The following is a 27,526-nucleotide window of genomic DNA, read 5'->3' as shown; positions in this document are numbered from 1 at the left end:
CAAGAATATCTCTACTATAGGCAATATTAAAGAAAATTATCTGATTTTCTCATCATTATTATCCAACTTCTAATTTATTTCTTCATCTTGCCAATTTTGCCTAAGAAAATTATTAACACTGTAAATAAGAGAATGCCTAAAAATTACTTACATGTGATATCAAAACTGCAGTGAAAAAGTATTGAATTTATGATAGATGCAAAAACTTCAAAACAGAGTATCTGCTTATTTTACTCACTTTATTACATCTGTCAGCAGGGCTATTTAATATCTCCATTTAATACAATGAAAAAAATAGAATCCTAATGTCTTATTAAAATGTAATGTTCTCCTTTTAATGGTTTGTGGTTACTAAGAAACATACAGTGATGTCCAAATTATTTGATGTATGGGAGAATTAATTGCATTTCATCCTTGCACACTTTATTTTATATTCCTAAACACATCATCTTAGTCTGTTGGGGCTGCTATAACACAATGCTATAGACAAGGTGGCTTCTAAATAACCAAAATTCATTCCTAACAGTAATGGAGGCTAGGATGCCAAAATCAAGGTGCTGGCGGAGTCCTGGTCCGACAGGGGTCTGCTTCCTGCTTCATAGATGGCCGTCTTCTATCTGAGCCCTCACACAGTGGACAGAGTAAGGGCATTTCCTGAGATCTCTTTCATAAAGACCCTACTAACACTCATAAAGGGTTCTGCCCTCATGGCTTACCATGCCCTCACCTACCAATGATCCCATCTCTTCATATTATCACATTAGAGACAAAGATTCCAACATATGAATTTTTGAAGGATACAAGCTTTCAGTCTATAGCATGCATACTAATATGATTTAACCTCTCGAATTCATCTGTTACTTATGTAGATAATTCCAAGATATAACAGATGGAACTCATAGCTAGATAAACTAAATCTGAGTCCACATTTAATAGCATCTTAAATTCATGGTCCATCTCAAAGGGGCATGCTAATAATAAATCATAGACATTTTCAATTTTACCTTGGTTACTCACTTCTTAAAGAAAAATGTGTTATAGTATATTTCACACTTAATATACTTCACACTTAGAGCTAAACTCTGAACTGATATTTAGAAATTACACAAAAACATAAAAAAATGATTATGATCCACAGTATACATGAAATGGAAATACTAAGATAAGAAATAAACACCAGATGTGCTATACAGGAGATCAGTTGTTTAAATTCTCATTGATAATGATGTCATTAGCTCAAAAAGTATAATACTATTAATCCACAGCCAATTCCAATATCTGATATCTCCTTTAGATATTAAAAGATCTTGTTAATATTGCTGTGGTGCAATGGTGGTGTGATTGTTACCACTGACTATCTTACATCAACATTTCCTGGACACTTGGGAGCAACACGTGTTGAGGAACAGGGTCACAGCCAACTGTGTACCTGCTGACCTCAATTGTTCCCAAATAAAATTGTTCTGGCATCTTTTGGCATACAGAACAAATGTTTTGGTGATGCAAGTGTACTCAGAAGTGGATCCCCAAACCAAGATTGAGGTTATAAGGACTCTATTTCCTAAAATTCTTTTTGTTTAAGAAACTCTTAAAGGCATGGTTACTTCCCTAATTTTCACAAGGGCTTTATTGGCTTTACGACTTTGCTAGGAGTAATTTGACATCAGGCCTTTATGTATAAATTAATCCAGAAACATCTTCCTATGTTCTTTCTGTTCCTAAAATTTATCTCACTCTTCAGTCGTCCCCTACAGAATCCTCCCTTGTCCAATTATGTAAAACAATCTGGATTTATGTATCCTCTGGTTTTCTGGGGCTCTGTTTAACACAAGATATAGAAATGACATCCTTGTATTCAATTTTCCAAAATAATCCTTTATAATATCAGATGCTCCGTAAATGGCGTCCATTACATTTGTCAAATGAACTCTCTGATTAGAGGAAGCAAACAATAGAAGACCTCATGTCTGAAAGCATGCTAACATGAGCCTTTCACAAAGAACATTTGCTACCAGTATCACTTGGAGAACCCAAAAATGTTAGGATAAATACAAGGCCCCAACCTAGAAAAAGATGAAGAAATGCACTGAAATTTAAATTTAAAGAAGAGAATGATTGTGTGAGCTGCAGATGGGAAGGGAGTGGGTATGCCGTTATTTTCAGGATATATTACTGTCAACAAGTTTTTTTGCCTTGTACAAATACTCCTGAAATCATATGGAGAGTGTGTGAGAAGAATTCAGACAGCAATGTGAAGCTAGTAGACAACAGAAAAGTATTTGTTTGTATTTTTCCATTAAAATATTTTTCCTGGAGGCCTACTGTCTGAGAGATATTGTATATCTTTCATTTTGACTTTATGTAAAAATAATTTTATTTTTCTCACCAAGATACAGAATTCATATTCTTAGTCTCTGAGCATCAGAAGTGCTGCCTGCAAATGTCAAGTAATGAGTATAATGTTCATTCCAAATTTATCTTGACTGATCTCAAAGGGGGAGGGGACATAAAAGAATACAAAGAAGTATTATTTGGTAATTGCTATTATGATTTAAATTTTACTTTTAGTTTTTAGAACCATAATCTAGTAAAATACTTTTTAAAATCACAATTTTGATTGCTAAGAACCTAAACGTCACGGGAGTCAGCTGTTAATGATGGGACCAAGAAAAAAAAAAAGATATGAAGATTTGAAGGACACTAAGTTAACTCAAATATGGTGACATTTAAGTAAAATTTCCAAATTGAATAGAAATTAAAAAGCATTGAACAATACACATATACTTAAACGAGTGCCCTGATGAATAAATACAATTTCATCAGGAAAATGTATTTCTTTCTACATTTCCTCAAACACAAACTCTTCACATTTGTCTGACAATTTAATAGTACTGAAAACTGGATTCACAGAAGACTATCACATATCAACATGGTAGATTAAAGATTGCTGTACATTCTCTGACAGAGAGAGTCAGGGCTTGCCCACAGCAGCAAGCTCAAACTCTTGGGCTCGAGCGATTCTCATGCCTCAGCCTCCCAAGTAGCTGGGACTATAGGCCCCACACTCAGCTAGTCTTTTTCTATTTTTTTACTAGAGATGAGGTCTCACTTTTGCTCAGGGTGGTCTAGAACTCCTGAGCTCAAGCAATCCACCCACCTCGGCCTCCCAGAGGGCTAAGATTGCAAGTGTGAGCCACCGCACCCGGCTAGGGTTTGCTTTCTGTGCAGCAAAGAATTCAGGTAGCAGGCTTGGGCTGCCTATGTGTTATGGGATGAAAAGCGCTCCTCCTAAAAATCACAGGTTCAATCCCAAGTACCACAGAAGATAAGGTTTTGAAAGCTGATGAAGGTAAATGCAACTGTTAGGGTGGGGCTGTCAGCCAACAGCACTGGTGTCCTGACAAGAAAATGAGACACGAAGGATGCAAAAGGCAGCCCTTAAATGTGCCGCATAGCGTGTGTTATCTTAGAACTTTCCATTTAACTTGTTTAACCCTACAAGGACACAATGAGAAAGTGATGCTGTTGCTCTCACTTTATAGATGGAGAAATTGAAACATAAAACAACTGGCTGAAAGTCACACTAGAAAGTAGCAGAGCTGGGATTTGATAACAGGCTGTCTCCTGAGTAAACTAGCTTGCTTACAATCTTCCCAACTTTTCTTTTATTAAAAATAAATAGAAAATAGAGGTAAGTGCCCCATTATAGAAACTATAGTGAAATCTTCTCTAAAAGTATAAGCCATCCAAAGAGTTGATGATTGGTATTTCTATATTTTCTGAAATAGTTTTGTTTTGTTTTCCTTTCCTTTTTTTTTTTTTTTTTGAGACAGAGTCTCACTATATCACCCTCAGTAGAGTGTTGTGGCATCACAGCTCACAGCAACCTCAAACTCTTGGGCTTAAGTGATTCTCTTGCCTCAGCCTCCCAAGTAACTGGGACTACAGGTGCCTGCCACAACACCCGGCTATTTTTTTTGTCACACTTGTCATTGTTGTTTTAGCTGGCCCAGGCTGGGTTCGAACCCACCAGCCTTGTTGTATGTGGCTGGCACCCTAATGACTGAGCTATGGGCACCATCCTTGTTTTATTTTCAATACGTTTGTTTTGTATAAATGAGAATGAACTATGTGAGTTATTACATGTTACTGAGTTCTGAATTTAGGCTCTTTGGGTAACTGGAGTTAAGCCTCATTTTTTTCCCTCTAACATCCCATATTTCAAGTCAGGAATAATTTTTTGAGACATGAATTCATTTCTCTCTTTCCTCTTTTCTGTCTCTTGCTTAAGCAAGGTGGCTCCATGCATCTTAAAGTCAGGTCCCTATAATGGCAGAGAATCTTCAGACATGATTCTGTTTCTAAAAGGCAAACTGAACAGCTTCTTTTCAGTGTCCTGGCTGCTGAGGAGAGAGGAGGAATAATTCAGAGGGGATCTTGAAAAGATCTCTACCAGGGGTCCTCAAACTGTGGCCCATGGGCCACATGAGGCGGTGTGATTGTATTTGTTCCCATTTTGTTTTTTTACTTCAAAATAAGATACTTGCAGTGTGCATAGGAATTTGTTCATAGTTTTGTTTGTTTTTTTTTTTTTTAACTATAGTCCGGCCCTCCTACGGTCTGAGGGACAGTGAACTGGCCCCCTGTTTAAAAAGTTTGAGGACGCCAGATTAACAGGTGATTTCTGGGATGGGGAAAAGTAACAAGAACATTGGATTTCACAAGGAGAAGAGGCCCAGGGAGCCAGGCACCACTCTGTGTCAATTCCAGGGGAAGTTGGTTGTACCGCAGAGAGGGGCTTGGACTCCCGACCTTAGACAATCCAAGAACCTAAACATCACGGGAGTCAGGTGTTAATGATTGGACCAAGGAAAAAAGAAGATATGAAATGAGGTATTTTTATTATTTTTAAGGTTTTGAGGATTTGTGAATGGAGGGTATTCTTTAGTGCATTAATTTACTTTGAAGCAGAGTTTAAAAAAATTAAGAGTTCAATTTCTATCTTTCCTTCTTTCCTATTGAGTTTATTGCAAGATCGGGGTGACACAGTATGATGGGATAATATGCTTTCCTAACATACTTACCAAAGAAAAGATACTTTGTTGGAGGAAAACTAACATGTAGCCATGTGTTTAATTGAAGTCAGTTAAATTTAAAACCTGACTAACATGGTTAGCAGAAAGAACATGACCCATGATAAACTGCACTATTATGGAGGGGTCAGGAACAGTGAGTCAGCTTTAGCTTCGAGACTGTTAGTTCCAGGCATGGATAGAGGCTGCTAATAAGTGCATTTATATAAAAAAAAAAAAAAATGAAAGGATCATTTGACTAAAGAATGAGCTGATACGGGGAGAGGAGAGACAGATTATGTGAAGTGATTAGATGGCTGCAAGGAATCAGGGGGACCGCTACAAGGAAAAAACAGAATAAAGTGCAATGACCATATTACAATAAACATTAACTTTGTTCAGTGTTAGTCTACAGAAAACCATAAAAATTGGTAAGCAATCCTCTCTTTTTTTTTGTACGAGAATACCTCACTTGAATGATATTGAACTTACATGATACTATTATAGTTATTTGATAAAATATTGCTCCCACTCATGTAAAATTAGTTGTCCCTCGACTCTTTCATAATGATGTAGTGCAGTGGTTCTCAACCTGTGGGTCACAACCCCTTTTTAACAATGAAAATACATTGCGCCATTAGGAAGGCTGAGAACCACTGATGTAGTGGTATATGTCAGACCATGTATGTTTGTACAGGTCATCTAATGCTAAATTCTCTATTTTTTTTTAATTAAATCATAACTGTATACATTGATATGATCATGGGGCATCATACACTCGCTTCATAGACCATTTGACACATTTTTATCACAATGGTTAACATAGCCTTTCCGGCATTATCTCAGTTACTGTGCCAAAATATTTACATTCTACATTTACCAAGTTTCGCAAATACCCCTGTAAGATGCACCACAGGTGTGATCCGACCGATCCCCCTCCCTCTACCCACCCACTTCCTTTCCTACTTGTTAGGAAAGGCTATTGTTAGGTTGTAACTGGGTTATAGCTTTCATGTGAGAGCCCCAGATTAGTTTCATAGTAGGGCTGAGTACATTGGGTACATTTTCTTCCATTCTTGAGATACTTTACTAAGAAGAATATGTTCCAGCTCCATCCATGTAAACACGAAAGAGGTAAAGTCTCCATCTTTCTTTAAGGCTGCATAGTATTCCATGGTGTACATATACCACAATTTATTAATCCATTCGTGGATCGATGGGCACTTGGGCTTTTTCCATGACTTAGCAATTATGAATTGGGCTGCAATAAACATTCTGGTACAAATATCTTTGTTATGTTGTGATTTTTGGTCTTCTGGGTATATGCCCAGCAGAGGGATTATAGGATTGAATGGCAGATCTATTTTTAGATCTCTTAGTATTCTCCATATATCTTTCCAAAAGGAATGTATTAATTTGCATTCCCACCAGCAGTGCAGACGTGTTCCCTTTTCTCCGCATCCATGCCAACATCTCTGGTCTTGAGATTTTGTGATATAGGCTAGTCTCACTGGAGTTAGATGATATCTCAAAGTAGTTTTGATTTGCATTTCTCTGATGATTAAAGATGATGAGCATTTTTTCATATGTCTGAAGGCCGTGAGCCTGTCTTCTTCAGAGAAGTTTCTCTTCAAATCCCTTGCCCAGCCTGCAATGGGATCCCTTGTTTTCTTCTTGCTGATGCGTTTGAGTTCTCTGTGGATTCTGGTTACTAAACCTTTGTCAGAGATATACCCTGCAAATATCTTCTCCCATTCTGAGGGCTGTCTGCTTGCTTTACTTACACTGTTCTTAGCTGTGCAGAAGCTTTTTAGTTTGATCAAGTCCCAGTAGTGTATTTTTGAAGCTGCTTCAATTGCCCGGGGGGTTCTCCTCATGAAATACTCACCCAGACCAATTTCTTCAAGGGTTTTCCCTGCATTCTCCTCTAGTATTTTTATAGTTTCATGTCTTAAGTTTAAATCTTTAATCCAATGAGAGTCTATCTTAGTTAATGGTGAAAGGTGTGGGTCCAGTTTCAGTCTTCTGCAGGTTGCCAGCCAGTTCACCCAGCACCATTTGTTAAAATAGGGAATCTTTTCCCCACTGAATGTTTTTAATTGGCTTGTCAAAAATCAAATAGCGGTAAGTAGCTGGATTCATCTCTTGGTTCTCTATTCTGTTCCAGATATCTACTTCTCTGTTTTTGTGCCAATACCATGCTGTGTTGATCACTATCGATTTGTAGTAAAGTCTGAGGTCTGGTAGTGTGATTCCTCCTGTTTTGTTTTTATTTCTGAGTAATGTCTTGGCTATTCGAGGTTTTTTCTGATTCCATATAAAACGAAGTATTGTTTTTTCAAGATCTTTAAAATATGACAGTGGAACTTAAATAGGGAGTGCGTTGAAATTATATATTGCTTTGGGTAGTATGGACATTTTGACAATGTTGATTCTTCCCAGCCCATGAGTATGGTATGTTTTTCCATTTGTTAACATTTTCAGCTATTTCTTTTCTTAGAGTTTCATAGTTCTCTTTATAGAGATCTTTCACGTCTTTTGTTAGGTAAATTCCCAAATATTTCATCTTCTTTGGCACTACTGTGAATGGGATAGAGTCCTTAACTGCTTTTTCAACTTGACTGTTGTTGGTGTATATAAAGGCTACCGATTTATGGATGTTGATTTTGTAACCTGAGACGCTGCTGTATTCCTTGATCACTTCTAGGAGTTTTGTAGTAGAGTCCCTAGTGTTTTCCAGATACACAATCATATCATCTGCGAAGAGCGAAAGTTTGATCTCTTCTGACCCTATATCGATACCCTTGATCGCCTTTTCTTCCCTAATTGCGGTGGCTAAAACTTCCATTACGATGTTGAAAAGCAATGGAGACAATGGGCAGCCTTGTCTGGTTCCTGATCTGAGTGGAAAGGATTCCAATTTAACTCCATTCAATGTGATATTGGCTGTGGGTTTGCTGTAGATGGCCTCTTTCAGTTTAAGAAAAGTCCCTTCTAGACCAATTTTCTTGAGTGTTCTGATCATGAAGGGATGCTGGATATTATCAAAAGCTTTTTCTGCATCAATTGAGAGAATCATATGGTCTTTGTTTTTTAATTTGTTTATGTGCTGAATTACATTTATAGATTTACGTATATTGAACCAGCCTTGACACCCTGGGATAAAACCAACTTGGTCATGATGTATAATTTGTTTGATGTGTTGCTGGATTCTGTTTGTTAGGATCTTGTTGAATATTTTTGCATCTATATTCATTAGTGATATTGGTCTATAATTTTCTTTTCTTGTTGGGTCTTTTCCTGGTTTGGGGATCAGGGTGATGTTTGCTTCATAGAACATGTTGGGTAGTCTTCCTTCTTTTTCTACATTTTGGAACAGGTTGAGTAATATAGGTACTAATTCCTCTTTAAAGGTTTGGTAGAATTCTGACGTGAAACCATCTGGTCCCGGGCTTTTCTTTTTAGGGAGGTTTTGTATAGTTGATGCTATTTCTGAACTTGATATGGGTCTGTTCAACATTTCCACTTGATTCTGGTTAAGTCTTGGAAGGTGGCGTGCTTCCAAGTATCGGTCAATTTCCTTCAGATTTTCATATTTCTGAAAATAAAGTTTCTTGTAATATTCATTAAGGATTTTTTGGATTTCTGATGAGTCAGTTGTTATTTTGTCTTTGTTGTTTCTGATTGATGATATTAGAGATTTTACTCTTTTTTTTTCTGATTAGGTTGGTCAGAGGTTTATCTATTTTATTGACCATTTCAAAAAACCAGCTTTTTGATTTATTGATCTGTTGTATTATTCTTTTGTTTTCAATTTCATTTAATTCTGCTCTAATTTTGGTTATTTCTTTTTCTACTGGGTTTGGGGTTGGAATGTTCTTCCTTTTCCAGTTGCTTGAGATGTCCCATTAAGTTGTTAACTGCCTCTCTTTCCGTTCTCTTGAGGAAGGCTTGCAGTGCTATAAATTTCCCTCTTAGAACTGCCTTTGCGGTGTCCCAGAGGTTCTGATAGTTTGTGTCTTCATTGTCATTTTGTTCCAAAAAATTGGCAATTTCTTTCTTAATCTCATCTCTGACCCAGCTATCATTCAGCATAAGGTTATTTAACTTCCAAGTTTTTGTATGAGTATGCAGATTCCTTGAATAAAACTCAATTCAAGTTTTATTCCATGGTGGTCCGAGAAGATGCATGGAATAATTTCTATTCCTTTACATTTACTGAGGTTAGACTTGTGACCTAAAATGTGGTCAATTTTGGAGTATGTTCCGTGGGCTGATGAGAAGTATGTGTATTCAGTTTTGTTGGGATGAAATGTTCTGTAGATGTCTGCTAAATCTAAATATTGGATGGTTAGGTTTAAATCTAAGATTTCTTTGCTCAGCTTCTTGCTGGAGGATCTATCCAACACTGCCAGAGGAGTGTTGAAATCTCCGACGATTATGGAGCTGGAGGAAATCAAGTTACTCATGTCTGTTAGAGTTTCTCTTATAAATTGAGGTGCATTCTGGTTGGGTGCATAGATATTAATAATTGAGATCTCATCATGTTGAGTATTACCCTTAACAAATATGAAGTGACCATTCTTGTCCTTCCTTACTTTTGATGGTTTAAAGCCTACTGTATCTGCAAATAAAATTGCAACACCTGCTTTTTTCTGATTACCATTTGCCTGAAATATGGATGACCATCCTTTCACCCTGAGTCTGTATTTGTCTTTTAAGTTGAGATGTGACTCTTGTATGCAACAAATATCTGGCTTGAGTTTTTGTATCCAGTCAGCTAACCTATGCCTCTTTAGAGGACAGTTGAAGCCATTCACATTGATGGAGAGTATTGATAATTCTGGTGGAATTTTGGGTATCGAGTTTTTCAAAGGTCCAGTGGACATTTTTAATCCTTTCGCCAGTGTGGAAGTTGGAGTTTGATCCGAAGTTTCTGAGTGAGTTTACTTTTGTGGTATAGGATTGGGTTGGTCATTGTGGAGGATAGGTCTGAGAATATCCTGAAGAGCTGGTTTACTTATGGCAAATTTTTCAACATATGAATGTCATTGAAGTATTTAATTTCTCCATCATAGATGAAACTCAGTTTAGCTGGATACAAGATCCTGGGTTGAAAGTTATTTTGCTTTAGGAGATTAAAAGTTGATGACCACTCTCTTCTGGCTTGAAAAGTTTCAGCAGAGAGATCTGCAGTTATTCTAATATTCTTACCTTTGTACATAATAGTTTTCTTTCACTGGGCTGCTTTGAGAATCTTCTCTTTCATGTTAACTTTAGTGAAGCTAATTATGATATGTCTGGGGGATGACTTATTGGGGTTGAAAAGTGCTGGGGTTCTGAAGCTGTCTGCTATCTGAATTTCAGAATCTCTTGGCATGTCTGGAAGATTTTCTTTCATAATTTCATGCAGAAAGGCCTCTGTGCCCTTCAAGGCCACTTCATCATTCTCAGAAATCCCAATAACTCGTACATTGCTTTTTTTCAAATTATCTGAGAGTTCTCTGAGTGAGTGATCCGTTTTTGCTCTCCATTTCTCTTCCTCTTTGAGAGATTGGGAGCGTTCGAAGACTTTATCTTCAATGTCAGAAATCCTTTCTTCTGCTTGCTCCATTCTGTTGCTGAGGGATTCTACTGTATTTTTCATATCTTTGAGGGCTGTAAGTTCTTGCTTCAGTGTGTCTATGTCTTTGGTGGTTTTGTCTTAAAAATTCGTTAAATTCTTGAGACAACTTTTGAATTTCTCCTCGAATTCCTAATTCCATTTTATTAATCTTGTCTGCAATCCAAATTCTGAATTCAATTTCTGACATTTCAGCCAGTTGTTTATGAATGGAATCTTCAATCACATCTGCCGTATCTTTTCTTGGGGGGGTTGATCTATTCTGGTTATTCATGTTACCAGAGTTTTTCCGCTGATTTCGCCCCATGGTTATTTTACTCCCTTTGATTTTTCCCCTGGGGCTTTATCAAGGGCCCGTACAGTGTTGTGGCCTGAGAAACTGGGGCCCTGTCTTGTGTGGTGGAGCTAAGTGGTTCTGTCTTGTTTTCAGCTGGTTTCTGTTCAATCCTATTGCAACTTCTACTCTGGCTTGAAGTCTCAGCTGTGTGGAAAAATCAGCAGTTAAGTCACCCTGCCTGCCCCCCTCTGGCCCCAGTTGGAAAAGGAGAATCAAACCTTCCTACAATCGCACACCCAGGGCACCGCCTGAAAAGTCCTCAGTCTGTTAGCCCAGTTCAAAAGGTCCAAATCAACTGTCTCAATTGGCACCTGTCTCGGGTGGGAGAGTTCAAGAGGTCTCTGGGAACTGGATCACAGGGGCTTGGTGACTCCTCTGACATGGCTCGTCCCAGTGCAGCGTGGAGTCAGGAGGAGCCACCCAGCAAACAGAGCAGTCTGGGAAGGTTGACGTCTCCTTCCCCACTTTGCCCCTCCATCGGACCCAGTCACTGGTATCTCTGCAGATGGCTAACCCAGTTGCCTGCAGTGAACAGACACTCCAGGGGTTTGCACCTGCCTGAACTGCAAGGAAGTCTGCCAGGCCCCCACAGTCTGCCGCTATCTAGCAGGAGGAGATGGGGCCTGACATCTTTGAGTGCTTGATGCAGGTGATGGGAAGGAGGTGTTCACTCAGGCTTAGCCGCGTTCCTGATGGGTGCTGTTAACAGAACAGAACAGACAACTTTGCGGGTTCTGTCGCTGTTCCTGCCAAAATCGCCTACAGAAGACGGGCTGTTGTGAGTTCAAACGTTTTTGCTGCTGGAGGTTTGTGCCCTCTTTGCTGCTGAAGGTTTGCGTCCGATGACCTCTCTGGGTCGGCCCTGCCCTGGAAGCTTCCCGGGTTTGTGAGCAGTGCAGGAAATCCCCCGCTCACCCGTGGCCTCCTCTGGTTGCCCAGGGAGACAGGGGGTGTGGCCTCAGAATATCCAGAAGTGAGCCGTTCTGCCGTTAAAAAAAAACGGCTGTTGCTCTGCCTCCAGGGAACTGCCGCTCTGGTGTGGGCACTCAGCCGACCCTTTTCTCCTCTGTCTCGCGCCCCAGAGTCAGCACTGAGCAGCCGCAGTTTATGCTGGGTCCACACCCCTCGAGAGATCCCCCAAGAATCCGAACTCTTGGGGGACAGGCCCCCAGACCCCGAGTGGGAGTGGGGGGAAAGCTACAGTTTCATTCAGTTTTATGCCCGGCTGTACTGTTGCCCGCCCGGGGAGGGCTGCTGCACCGCACCGCAGGGAAGTGCCACCAAGGCTTGATTTCCCCTCGGCAGAGTGCCCTCTCCTCGCTCACGTGTCTCAGAGTCAGCGCTGACCTGACGCAGCTCAGGCACTGTGCACTCCCCTCGAGAAATCACCCAAGGATCCGCACTCCTGGGGGATAGGCCTCCAGACCCCGAGTGAGAGTAGGGGTGCTCAGCAGGGAAGCTGGAGTTTTATTCAGTTTTAATGTTGCCCGGGGAGGGCTGCTGCACCGCACCGCAGGGAAGTGCCGCTGAGGCGTGACTCCCCCTCAGCCCGTTGCCCTCTCCTCACTCGTGTGCCTCAGAGTCAATGCTGACCAGTCGCAACTCGGGGACTGTCCACTCCCCTTGAGAAATCACTCAAGAATCCGAACTCCTGGGGGACAGGCCTCCAGACCTCAGTGGGCGGGAGGGGAGTGTTGGGGATTCAGGGTTGCCGGCAAAGGATTTTTAAAGTTTTATTCAGTTTTATGCCCGGCAGGAGAACGCCACGGCACCCCAGTAAGGGAGGTAGGTCCAGTTTTTAGAAGGTCTCTCCCGTGGAGTGTAGTGGGAGGGCCTTTAATTTCTGCCCGTTTGTTTAATTGTGGGGCTCTTGAGCCGGTCTCATGGGGGAGGGGGACTCCCGTCCGCTTGGTGGTGGATTTTGTACCTTTTGTTTGCGTCCTTGTGATCACAGCTTGCCTCAGTGGTGTTGATGTGCGTTCTTCAACCTTCTCTCTTGGTGTGGCTCAAGTCCACCAGGATACTTACTAAATTCCTGTCCCTTAACTCTCCTTCTGGACGGGAGCCTCTGTTGAAAGCTGGCTTCAGTCCCCCAACTTGTCTCGAAGCGTCTCTATTTTTTTTTAAAGGGTATACATGTAGTAGATCATATAGCATAGGGGAAGGAGAAGCAAGCTAGAAGCATGGAACACTCAGTAATCATAAGAAACACATGGAACATCTCTGTAATGTAACACCTTGATGATAAGGGCAAAGAGGGATTCAGCTCTCCTAACATGAGAGCTCACGATCAGTGATTAGCAGTCTCTACACCTGTGGTGCAAGTAGCCAGGGTATCACATCCGTAAGAAGGGATGCAGGAGCGGGCAGTCAGGAGGGGCATGCTCATTCTTTCACGGACCCTCTCACTCCGACTCTACCACTTCTCCTGCCCGTGGGACGCCTGCACAGCATTTCTCTGAGATTTAAGACTGCTAATACCCATTCCCTTACTAAGACTGCTTCTCTCCCTCAAATACTGTCTCTCTCTCTCTCTACCTTCTGCTAAAGCGAATAGCCCTCAGGCACCTAAGGGTAATTGTTCCTGAGCAAGGTAGCTCAGCAGTTCATGTCCAGACCATAGAAGAAGCCAGGGCTGGAGACTTGGCCAGCCTGGGGCCCCGACAAGTGGCGACCAGGAAGGGAATGATAATACGTTTTCCTTTCATTTCCAAATATGTGCTCCTAATAATAGTCTGAAAAATGATAAGAATTTGGAATCCTAGAATCTATCAACAGCAAGAGATTGACAGGGAAATCTATAAGTGTATTACATGTAGTATATGTGGGGGACTGTGAACCATACATTACCTTCCATGAAGGAATATACTCAAACTCTTTCATGGTCTGGCATGAATCCCACGGAAGATGCTAAGGACTGTGGTGATGTGGAATTCCCATGCCCAGCACAGATGGAGAAACCCTACTCACTTCTGACCAAGTAGTTCTATAAGAAAAGAGCTACGGAGAGTATTCAGACCTCCCAATTGTTTGAGATAAGACTGGATAGACTGTGTGTGTGTGAGAGAGAAATTCCCTTATTTGTGAACCAGTTAAGCCAAAAAAACACAACAACATTGTTTTTTAAACAGTAAGCACAAGTGTAGTGGAAACCGACGAGCAGTTTGGGAATGGTAAAGAAGTACATGATGAAGAAATACAGAATACATTTAATACATTATTAAATTTGAAAAATAAGTTTTAATAGAGTGGGGAAACACTGCTTTATTGGGAAAAAAAGAAAACATCCGGTCACAAATGAAATTGAATTGCTCTCTAAAGTGTAACCTACCTCTCTCAACTCCTTGCAATATTCCTCAGGACACCATCCCATTTTCTTCTGTATTCAATTTACTATATCTTACTGTGATACATTCCTAACAACACCCAATTTCTCATGTAACATTCAAGTCAAGAACACAGGTATATATGTCAGAAGAAAAGTAATTATTAACTTTTTTGAAAATTTTTGTTTTGTTTTGAGACGGGGTTTTGCTCTGTCATCAGGACTAGAGTGCCGTGGCATCATCCTTGCTCAGGGCGACCCCAAACTCCTGGGCCACTCTGATCCTCCTGACTCTGCCTTCCAAGCAGCTGGGACTACATGCAGCATCTGTATGCATCACCACACCTAGCCAATCTTTCTTTCTCCTTTCTTCCTTTTTTTCTCTTTTCCTTTTTCTTTCTTTCCTCCCTTCCTCCTTTCCGTCCTTCTTTTTCTTGTAGAGATGGGGTGATGCTCTTGCTCAGGCTTGTCTTGAACTCCTGCACTTGGGCAATTCTCCTGCCACTGCCTCCCAAAGTGCTAGAATGCTAGGATTTCAGGCATGAGCCACCACACCTGACCTTTTAGGTTTTCTTGTTTGTTTGTTTGTTTTTAAAATACTCCATTTGTCTATATTTTAAACAGTGTAGTTAAAAATCAACTGAATCTGAATCATTCCAAGGACAGTGTTTTGGGATAGTATTCCCATTGATAAATACATGACCACAAACAAGGTCTCTTCCTCCAGCTGTTCTGACAGCTTCCAAAATCAACCAAGAAAATGGATGGAATCCCCTTTCCCGGAGAAGAGAAAAAAACAACCGCCTTAACCATCCACGAAAGATTATCTCCCATGGCCTAGTTCTTTTTTTTTTTTTTTTTCCTTTTTTTTTTCATTTTGAGACAGAATCTCACTATGTCACCCTTGGTAGAGTGCTATGGCGTCACAGTTCACAGCAACCTCAAATTCTTGGGCTAAAGAGATTCTCCTGCCTCAGCCTCCCAAGTAGCTGGCACCACAGGCACCCACCAAAACATCCCTCCATTTCTTTGTTGCAGTTGTCACTGTTGATTTTAGCTGTCCCGAGCCGGGTTCCAACCTGCCAACCTCGGTGTATGTGGCCAGCGCCTTTCCCATGAGCTATAGGCACCTCCTGGCCTTGTTCTTTTATATTAGTGTAGATGTGGTTGGGTGATAGACTCAGTATATTTCAGAAAAAAAGCTAAAGTAAAGAGAATGAGTCATATTTTAACATGAAATGTAACATTCTTGTCACATTCATCAAGAATGAGGAGAAAACTTAACATTCTTCCTAGTTACCTTGTCAATAAAACAACATAATTTTAACCCAAGTTTAAGATACATGTGAATTACAATATCAGGTACTTTCAAGATATAGTTAAAGAAAACTTAATTGTCTTCTATATGTTAAATAGTTTGCAACCCATTTTTGATATTGTGATGCACTACACTGTTAAGGTACTACTCAAAATACTTTCCATATATTTTGTATTTATATAAAGATAAATAAGTGTGCTATTACTCATTTACATAATGACAATTTACAAATGAAAAGAAAAGAAGCAGTTACTGGAGTTTTATTTCAGAATTTAGAGACTTTCAGACATTAGAAAGATAGGTGATAAAAATTTGTAAAAAAATGTGAATAATATTTCTTCCATAAAAGAAACAAATCAAGAAGTTCTAAATATGTTGGCCATCAAAATCCAATAGTACATATAATAAGCACTTGGGAGTTTTAATTTCCTATAAGCCAATTTACATTAACCAAAAATAAATAAATAAATAAACAAAATACTGATTTTTTTAGGACTCATTAGAGAAATTTAAAAATTATATTCATTTTAGCTTTATGTCAGCATATTCTGAATATATCAGACACTTTTAGCCTCTGCTAAAAGACATTAATTTTTGAAGACTATAGTCATCATCGATATATTGAAAAGAGAAAATAGTTCCTGATGAAACTTTGAGAATTCAATTAAAGCCTTGTTAAAGATACGCTTCTTGAAACTTTGTCCCATATACTATGAAGTTTGTAACATTACTAGTATTTTCTCTTTTGTGTGTATGTAATAATAAAGGATATATTTCTCATGAAAATATATAATCAACATATTGTTTATTATTTAACAATTCTCTGGTATAGAAATGAGCTTTTAATAGTTACTTGTCTATCATTTGGCAAAATAACTACATAAATACAAAACTATATATTCCTAATGGAATTCATTGCCTTCTAATAATTTTTATTTCAACTCTATAGCAAATATTAACTTAATGGTAACCCATGCCAGCCACTCCACAAGTCCTTCTATGAAGAAGAAACATCCCAATTATAATTTTGAGATAAAATAAAACAACCTGGAAAGTTATAATGAACCTCCAAATGCTTATCAGTCTTTAAAACAAGTTTTATTGAAAGCAGTGAACTTAAGTAAATGTACCATCTCAACCTTCTAAGGTTTGTTTTTCTCATGATTGTAAAGATTGCTTTTACATGTAACAATCCTAATGATATCTAAATATCTCTAGTGCAAGCATAAAATCACTGATCTTCAAGATCTGGTTTAAAGAGAAATATTTAATCTTAAAGGGAAAATCAAAACTTCTTCCTAACTATAATGTATATAGCATCCCAAACTAAAGAATAGGGCTAGTCGTACCACTTAAACACGGGTTCAATACTTAAACACTTACTAAATACAATGGGTTTGAGGAAATACCATGTATCCGTTCCTGACTTGGACTATTATTTCATAGCAATGACATCATCAACTATTGGTGACCTAGCATTGCCAATGAAAATTTAACCACTAAATAAAAGATTCTTTCTCAACCTATCACTTAAATTAACATAAGCAAAATTTTGGGACCTCTAATTTATGTGAATAACACCATTACGATAAAATCCCCATCTCTTAACATGTAAAGCAAACAACTGTTTCCTGAAGTCGTAGTTTATTTCAGACCTTTACCTTTAGTAGCACTAGACAGACAATGGAACAAAAAGGAACTCATTTTAACTAAAGTTCACCTTATCATCTATGCATAACGTATCTAATTTGAACTCTTTGTTAACGACCCTGAGATCTTATAAATAATTATTTTGTATTTGCTTCTTTTGTTACCTTGAAAGGCACTGGCTCTTCAGTAAGAGGACTGACAGGAAGTGACGCTGTGCTGCTGGCCGGGCTCATGTCTGCACTCTGCAAGAGAAGCAGAATGAAACATAAGGGATCTTTCTGCAGTCATTTTTATTTGTCTTAATTCAGAATCTTCTCCCTCTTATTAAAATAAAAAATATATGGATGTATGAAAAATTATATCATGATTATGCAATGAATCATTTCTATTATAGAAGTAATTAGATGGGAAATTAGTCAAATAATCACTCTCCATGTACACTTTCAGTGCATTTCGTTAAATATAATGGCCTTTTTTTGTGTTAGGGTGGTATTAAGCACTATCTTTGCTGAACTTGTATTTTTACCATTTTTGAAAATTAAACTATTAATCTACCTGTAATGATGTTAAATTTCTATTTCAATGACTTTCAGGCTGATTTCACATTTTTTCCTCTATGTAGACTTAAATTATTATACCCAGGTTTTTAAATTATGTAAACATATCTGTCATTAATTTATATAATCACAAATTCAAGCTATATTAAATTTTTTTTTTTTTTTTTTGGTAGAGACAGAGTTTCACTTTATGGCCCTCGGCAGAGTGCCGTGGCCTCACACAGCTCACAGCAACCTCCAACACCTGGGCTCAAGCGATTCTCTTGCCTCAGCCTCCCGAGTAGCTGGGACTACAGGCGTATATTAAATTTTTTAAATTAATAAATTCTAAGCCCCTGACATTTTACAACCTTTCTTACATTCTGTTCAACAAAATATTTAATAACAAAAGATATACACCAATATACAGCAATTATTTCAATGTTGCTAATGTACATTGTATAGTCCTTTAAAAATACAATCAATTAAAACTTCTCAAATAAATTAGACATTAGTGTAGAAAAGAATTAGGGGTTAGGAATTTATCATGTAGTCCAAAAACCCAGGGTAAATGTAAACACAGAAATCAAAATACTCAGTGTAATTTTCATATAGCATGTTCCATACTTATTTTAGACACTGATAAAAGGTTGTACAAAAAGTTAACATGCCTTCAGGAGGAAACAAAGTAAAAATTGAACAATAGTATGTTAAAGGAAGCAGGGAAATATATATACCAGGAGGATTAGTTACTGACTTTAAAATTATCCAGAGTTCTAGGGCATTTATTTCATCAAAACCAGGAAATACTATAAGTGCTGACTCTCAAGTATGTGATTATGTGATATAATAGTGAATGAAACTTGTCTTACCAACTAATTTTTTGCTGGATTCTAATGTAAGAAAAAGACTTGGGCTTCTCTCAATGTTAGATTTTTTTTTTAATTGTGTTCAGACATTTATACTCTACACGTAGTAAATTTCACATGTACCCTTGTAAAATGCACTGTGGTGTGGTCTCAGCAATTACCCTCCCTCTACCTATCCTCCCCCCTCCCCTTCCATCCCTCTCCTCTTTCCCCTTCTTGGGCTATAGTTGGGTTATAGCTTTCATATGAAAGTTTTAAATTGGTTTCATAGTAGGGCTGAGTACATTGGATACTTTTTCTTCCATTCTTGAGATACTTTGCTAAGAAGAATATGTTCCAGCTCCATCCACAATGTTAGATTTTTTATGAGAATTCAGCATGTGACATAATGTAGTTAGTACAGGGTTGAAAATCCTGTAATCTGCCTACAGTATTGATAGTATGCATAATCTATTCAAATGTTATGCCCTTAAAATTATATTGTCAGAAGACAAAGGTGACATTCAGTTGTGAAAATGTATAAGCCTGGATCACATTCTTGCCAAAGAATGTTTTTAACTTCTATTTTAATAAACTCAAAATAAGATTCATGGTGAACGTCTTTAAAGGTTGAGGTTTCCAACAACTTCCCCGAAATAAATGTACAATTCAAAGGATTGTAGAAAACCCACTCAAACTTGGCATCATGTAACACTGATTCTTTCAATGTCATTCTTTTTTTTTTTTTTTTTTGTGGTTTTTGGCCAGGGCTGGGTTTGAACCCGTCAACTCTGGCATATGGGACCGGCACCCTACTCCCTGAGCCACAGGCACCGCCCTCAATGTCATTCTTAAAGTAAACTGTATTCTACCTGTAACTTTCAGATTCCTCTCACAGTGTGACACTTTAATTCTATTGCTCTTAGGAAACCTTGAGATATGTATTTTGAAAAACAGATCAATATCATATGACATCTGATAAGCTGCACTTAATTATCAAGTTGAGAAATACATAGGAAAGAATTAAATAAAAGTATCTTCATTTTTATCTTATTGTTTTCCCATTTGCTCTTCAGTGATCTGCAATTTAGATGTCATCTCACTTTGTTACTCTTCGAGACAAAATATTATTGTAAACCCACTGGAACTAAGACATATCTATATTTTATATGTCGATCCTTTACCCTGTCATTCAATAGTAGCAATATGGATGCAATTGTGTATCTAAACACAAACTAATAAAAAAACTTCACAAGTTACATTTGATGTTTATAAAAGATAACTCTATCTGTTACTCCACAATATTCTTTATAAAATAGTTTGTTGAAATAATGACTTCACCTGTTTTTGATACATTTTTGGTTTGTAATAATGTAACAATGAATCCCATGCGAAAACAGAACAGCTATGCTCTAAAAGAAGCAAATACCCCAATAGAAGGGATCACCTCAATTCTCACGAAACATTTGGGTATTTTGGCCCATTGGAAAATGCATGAGATATTTTTGACATGTTATAAGAAGATTATCCTAATTCTCACAAGTACCCTTACTCTGCTTTTCTTGTTCTAAGTCCAATAGGCAACCTACTTCTTTCCAATGTTACGGTGAATATGTAACATGAATCTAACATTTTTCCACATTTAAATATTATTTCACCTCATTGGTATAATTCTCTAATTTCTATTTCTATCCCATACAGACTAAGTTTTCTTTTATTTTTCTCCAATTGAGCTTAACATTAATGTGATCTTTAAGTTCAATGATAAAATCAAACTAAGCATTTATTTTTGAGCCTGTCAGAGATATTCTGGTGAACATCACCCTGTTGTCATTGTCCCTAGAATTCTTTCATTTGAAGAAACTATTTACTTTGAAGAACTATTTGCTTCTTTGTTGCTATTTTTAGAATATAATTCTACCAAATTTGCAAACGATCTCATCCCTCACTTCCAAATCACCACTTTTTAAAATTAATTTTATTGAAATATAATGTTCCTATGATATAATACAACCTTTTAGTGTACAATTGGGTAAGTTTTGACAAATGTGTTCACATGTTTAACCACTACCAAAATCAAGATATATAACATTTTTTTTTTTCATCTCAAAATGTTCCCTCACATGCCTTTATTCAGCTGTCCTCTATCCCTGGTCCCAGAAAACAATGACATATTTTCTATAATGATAGGGTTTTTTTTATTCATCTTCTCTAGAATTTCATACAAATAGAAATATACAGCATGAACTGTTTTGAATCTGACTTTTTCACTCAGAAAAAATGATTTTAAAATTCATTATGTTATTTTGTTGCTTAGGTTAGCAGTCTATCCTTTCAAAATATTACATACAATTTCATGGTGGGCCAGAATTTCCTAATCCAATCACCTGTTAATGAAATTTTGTTGCTTCCCATTTTGGGCTATTCTGAAATCTCCATGCTGAACATAGATGTATGTATCTCTTTGTGAACACAAGTTTTTATTTCTCTGAATAAATACTTACCATCGAAATTTCTGGGGTTTCTGGTCAATTTGTATCTAGTATTGTGCTAATTTTATAGGAAATTGACAACTAATTTTCAAAAGAGTTGTAGTATTTAGCACTTCCACTTGCACTGAATTTCACCAACATTGGTATTGTCATTCTTTAGAAGAAAATTATTCAAAAGCTATCCACGTAACAAAAATATTTATACCCATCAATATTTTTATTTATTGTTTTGGGTTCATTGAAGGCATAAAGAATTAGGTTACACTGATCATTTTTTAGGTAAAGTCCCTCTTACAGTCCTTTTGGTACACCAAGATGTACCTCCGCTCCTCCCCTCGCTCCCTCATTCCCCCACCCCCCACCTTGAATTGATTTGAGTTTTTCCCTTATGAGGCTATGTATTAAATCATCTACTGGCTTCATATTAGAATTGAGTACACTGGATTCTTGTGATACTTTACCAAGAAGAATGTGTTCCACCTCAATTCAGGTTAAAGTCTCCACCTTTTTAAATGGCTGAATAGTATACCATCAAATAAGAAAAATTATCCATTCTATAAGTGTGTAATGATAGCTTACTGTGGTTTTAATTTTCATTTCCATCACATCAAGTGTCCATTTACTATTAGTAAAATTACACATTTTATGAAGATTCTGTTCAAATACACATATTTGCCTATTTTATCATTGGATTATTTGGAGATGAAATCTTTTTCATATGCATTTATTACAAAAATTGTTGCCTCGTTTGTGACTTATATCTTTATTTTCTTAGTATAATTAAAACAGCCAAATTTTCCAATTTCTTTGTCTTTTTTATTTTTTATAGTTTGTGCTTTTGTTTTTCCCCATACAAAATCTTAGCCTTCTTCAAGTTCACAAAGATGTTCTTTTAGGTTTTTTTCCAGCTAAATTTCCACTTCAATACATTATGGCTGCAGAATCGTAGAGTGAGAGACTTATTTTTTGAAAGCGCTTTTTTCAATTTCTTTGTGTATAATGGACATTAACTAACCTTAATTTTTATACAATCTTTATACTGTGCATTATCTAGCACAAGATTTTCAAAGGTTACTTGTATTTTGCCAGTATCCTCAGATATTTTAGCCAATATCTCAAATTATATGGGAATGTAATATTTATTACTGTCTTAACCATATCTTCATTACAATAAATAAAAATATGGGTATATTATCTTTAGGTATGCTAAGGAAAAGGGAGAAAGATTTTACTAAAGTATCAAAAAGTTTAAGGTAATAAGCCCGACCCTCAGTAGAGTGAGTGATTATGGAACGTCCTGGGCAGATACCCCATTTCCTCGAAAATAAGACATCCTCCGAAAATGAGACCTACTTACAGGAAAGATAAGATGTCCCCTGAAAATAAGACCTAGCGCATCTTTGGGAGCACACCTTAAAATAAGACACTGTCTTATTTTCGGGGAAACAGGGTAGTGAGCAGAGGGAAAGCAATGAAGCGTTAGGTGGGAAGGAGTCCAGGAATGCAAAAAAGAAGCAACTTGTCTATCATCTCAGAGACTGGTTCTGTTAATATCCACCCATGTTTGACCTTGAGGAAAAAGAGGGCACCTGCAGAAACAGAAAGAGTTCTTTTAAATAAAATTCCAAGAGGCAGATGGGCAAAACTATCCTTTTTCTAATTTTTTCAATGGAATAAAATATAATTTAGCAGGTAGAGCTGTCATGCAAATACCATGCCACTTGAACGTATCCACACTTGACACATCATGTTGGTAAAGCAATTTCAACAGGCTACATGACAATGACATCATGCTAGAGGATAACAGTGACAGAAGGTGAATTAGAACTTCTCTTGGCTCCTATGAGATGGTTTCTTAAAATGTTTATGAATAATCAAGGACAATTTATCAAGAGGCCGGAAATAGCAGATAAATGATGTCATTGAAATCCTCAGAGTCACATATCCTTGTACCAAGGTTGGCTATCAGCCTAGTACCTACTCTGTCAAAAATGAAGTTATAATAGAATTCACAGGAGTCATTGTTGATGTGAAAAAAATAAGCAAAGTTAAGCCTATTAACAAAAAAAAAAACCCAGAGTGAATGGTAGGACTTGTAAATCCCAATAGTTGGTCTTCCCCCAAATAAAGAATGAACACGAAGGCAAATATTTTTGTTATAATAATAGCAATTTTTTACTAGGTTAAATTTCAGACAACAATTTAGGGAAATGTTAGGTCACCCGTTCTTATAAATAATGGTTTAAATGTTTGATTATAAAATGTAATCAATCTCAAAGGGCATTGCTTAGCTGACAATGGGCAAAGTACCCAGAAGAGGGTGATGACATTCAACATGGTGCCCCTAGATGAGCAGGACACTTGAAGGGTAAGAGCTACTATTCAAACTAAATCAGAAAAGAGTGTTGTTATTTTGAGTGTCACATCTTCTCTCTTAGCCCCTACTATTACACTTGTTACTGACGAATACAGGGTGTACATAAAGTTCGTGTTCAATTTAAAATATTATAACATAGTAAATCATACGTGGACTTTATGGACACCTTGTATAAATCTGTGCTCATTTTAATAGCGTTGAGAAATAGAGTATTCTGTTCTGCCTTCTGACATGAAGAAATGAAAAACTCTCCATTGATTTACAAGTGATCTGTGACTTGACACCAATCAATATCCTCAGTATATCATTTCCAAGTTAGCCATTTGTTTGTGTGTATAATAACATAATATAAAATTTAATACTAAATGTCAGTTGTGAAATATTCTTGATCAATTCATAGAATTAGTTTTTAACTGATGAATGAGAATATTTTTACAAGTATGCACCTATTAGAAATATTCTATTATATAAGCCATACAATGTTTTTCTCTAACTCTAGAGAAATGTATTAATTTATTAAAGGAAATATTTATGATTAATATCCAGCACTTAGACCTTGTTTCTTTTTTTTTGTTTGTTTGGTTGGGGTTTTTTCCCTAACAAAGTGACCAGGGCCCCTTTCAGAAACGGCTGACTCCAAGTCAGAATGGGGCAAGAAAAATGATCTTGTAGCATCTTGTATCAGAAAGTAAGGAAATGCTCAAAAAATCAAAAGGATGGGGGTAAACCCAAGATATAAGGCAGTCAACATGAAAGAGCTTCCATATGCCAAAGTTGGAGCAATTAGAAAAACAAACTAAAAATGTGTGATTGGAGTATGAGTCAAAGAAATTTTTGAATTATCCAATAAATAAAAATTGGGCAGAAAAGACAAATCCTTTTACTGAAAAAAGTCCAACTAATTTCTGCAAATTCTCCATCTCTTCAAGCGATGAAACTAAACCCCCGTCTCCCATCCCTAGCTATAGTTAGTAGTTGCTTTCAAAGAGTAAAGCATGAGAAGGGGAGAACGTAACCTGACAGCAGTGAAAAAACATGCCAAGAGCTCCAGCTGACCTCACTGGACAGCAGGTACGTACAACGCGATGAGAAGGGGACTGCGTGTCTATGGTCTTCCTCCCAGAATCAGCTGGGAGGAAGTAGACTGCTACTCAGGCGAAAAACATCAGACAAACTCAAATTGAGTTCTGCCAAAAATCTGACTGGTGCGCCCTATCACAATCAAAGCTATGAAAAAAAAGGAAGTCTGAGAAACTTTCACAGACCACATCACTAAGAGATCACAATGAACAGTTATAAGGCAGTATTCTGGCTGTGGTCCTGGAATAACAAAAAAGACATTAGGAAAAAAAAAAACTGGTGAAATCCAAATATATTTTCCAGGTTAATTAATATTAATGTACCAATGTTGGTATCTTAAGTTGTGACAAACGTACTCTGGATGATAACAAGGGGAGAAACTAACGGAGGGCTATATGGGAATTGTCGGTGCTATCTCTACAATTCTCCACAAATCTGAAACTATTCTAAAATAAAAAGCTTATCCAAAAAATTTTCTTCATTAGCAATATAACCAGGCTATTCATGATTATAATACATATAGTCCTTTTACTCATAGCTTCTAAGCTGTTAGCAGGGCTTTTAAAAGTTTCATAAAAATAAACTTTGACAGACCATTTTATTAGGATGCATAACCTCTCTGCCAAAGACTCTTTAATCTTTTATGAAGATCTCACTGAAAGGCTGATGTGAAATTGTTTAGCATGCTCTCATGATCCATATGGGAATGTTGAAGAAAAGCTTCAGCCATATAAAATGATCTATTTGTTTGGGTACTACTAAGGTGCTTGGTAGAATGAGTTTGTATTATTAATATTTACTGAACACCATAATTCCATAGTACAGATCCATTAATTATGCCTCCCCTGAAAGCATAATTAATGGATCTGTCCTATGGGATCAAAGTTTATTTATAAGGGTTTCTTGAAGTGAAACATGATCAATTGTGCTTAGATCTTTTGACTGCATAAACAGATTTAAGGGCAAGTGAAATATTTAAAAATTTCAAGCCAGTAAGGTAAATTTTATAATAATTCTCTGGGTATAACAAAATTAAATGCTCAACTAAACATGTTAACTTTAATTGGAGCATGTACTTTCATAGTCGGAAAATGATGTAGAAAATATGCACACATTACTGTAGATTGCTGATTTAATAACCAGTGGTGTTATTTCTGAGAAAGTACATAAGATAATTTTGGTTTCTGTAGTACAAAGGGGCTATTTTTCTTTTAAATATTCTCTCTTGTTTAGACATGCCAATTTTCTGTAAAAATTCAGTCATTTATTCATTCAGCCATTCAACAAATACTAAGTATACTTCAGACGTCCCTACCCTCAGATCGTAAGTTTTGCTGTGATTCATCCCAGTGATAAAACCTAGGTAAGGCTTCCTGTTATCCTAGGACACTCATGTGTTGCTTAAATATGAGAATATGTTCTGAGATATGTGTCAACACATGCTTTTGTCAGTGTGCAAACAACACAACGTGTACTTAGACAAATCTATTAAAAGATGGGATGGCCTACTACTTACTTAGACTATAAGAGGTCTGACAATTGAGTTTATGAACTCATCCTAGAAAAAGTGCTATATGCTTCATTGCTGAATGCTACTAGGGTCACCTTCAAAGCCCTCCCCTTCAGAAGGTGTGCAGCAATGCCACTGCCTAGTCCACTTTTTTTCTGGAATGGACATCTAAGCTGTTGTATTATCTTTGATGTCCTGAACGTCATCTAAATCTCTTCCTTTCACTATTTCTTTCATCTTTGGGTAAAGAAAAAAGTCTTTGGGGGCCAGACCAGGTGGGGAAGGAGGGTGTTCCAATACAGTTGTTTGCTTATGGGCTAAAAACTCCCTCATAGACAGTGCCATGTGAATTGGTGTACTGTCTGGTCACAAGAGCCATGAGCTGTTGGCCAAGATTTTCAGTTAAGGTTTTTGTTAACTGTTTATCAATGTTTACTTGGTTGCTATGCTTCTCACAGTCAGCCAACGATTTGACACACAATTTGATGATGAATTTTTGCAATGTTTTCACCAGTTCTTCTTGTTACAGGCTGTCCTGACCTTTCTTCATCAGGGATGCTTCCTCTTCCCTCAGAAAAACATTTAATCCATTTATACATGACCATTTTCTTCATAGTGTTATCCCCATAAATTTGGACTAACATGTCCCCAATTTCATTTCCACTCTTAGAAAGTTTTACAAGAAATTTACAAATGTTTATTCATTGCCCCAATTCAAGCCCGATATTCTTATGACAGCACACAAAACTACATAACAATAATGAACTCCACTCATCAAGACACTGCTACATATTGCCTAAAAAACAGATGTGGGAGAGTGACATACCAAGGTTAGGAAACCTTACTGAGTTGTCTGTACAGTGCTTCCAATGTAAGCTCACAGTGGCCAGGTCATGAACTTAATTGACAAACCTTGTGTAGGATAGCCTATTACTCTTAGGCTACCAATCGTACTACCCTCAATGAATCCCCAACTATAAAAAAAAAAAAAAAAGATCTGTACAGCATGTCACAGTATTGAATACTATAGGAAATTGGAACACGGTGCTAAGTATTTTTGTATCTAAACATAGAAAGGTATGTATTAGGGGGACCATTATTGTTGACTGAGACATCAGAGATTAAATTACATCAATTCACACAGGGATGAGAAAGTTTTTGGGGGATGACTCAAAACAATTAAATGAATAATGGACCGTGCTTTGTCACATATTAGTCATGTCAACTAATAGAGGAAACCAAATGTGGCATAAAGCTCCAGGGGGTAACATATTTGAGTGCTTCCCTTTGGATGACGAGAAGCACTCAGAAGCCACACAAGAGCAGAATGCTCCTGGGGGCTGACAAGGACAAGCCAG

The 27,526-nt window shown here is 37.4% G+C and overlaps 1 protein-coding gene across 3 annotated transcripts in view; it reads right to left on the bottom strand.

The window, feature by feature from the left end:
• Nucleotides 1-27,526, bottom strand: part of CCSER1 (coiled-coil serine rich protein 1) — a 702,132-nt gene that overhangs the window by 163,266 nt on the left and 511,340 nt on the right. For all 3 annotated transcript variants that reach the window (XM_053607732.1, XM_053607875.1, XM_053607808.1), the window contains exon 7: nucleotides 17,490-17,567. In XM_053607732.1, coding sequence (XP_053463707.1) covers nucleotides 17,490-17,567 — 78 coding nt within the window. The remainder of the gene's footprint in view (nucleotides 1-17,489; nucleotides 17,568-27,526) is intronic.

This window comes from Nycticebus coucang, chromosome 1 (genome assembly GCF_027406575.1).
Source record: "Nycticebus coucang isolate mNycCou1 chromosome 1, mNycCou1.pri, whole genome shotgun sequence".
Lineage (NCBI taxonomy): Eukaryota > Metazoa > Chordata > Mammalia > Primates > Lorisidae > Nycticebus > Nycticebus coucang.
Note: the sequence above shows the minus strand (reverse complement) of the source record. Positions and strands in the feature narration are given on the sequence as shown.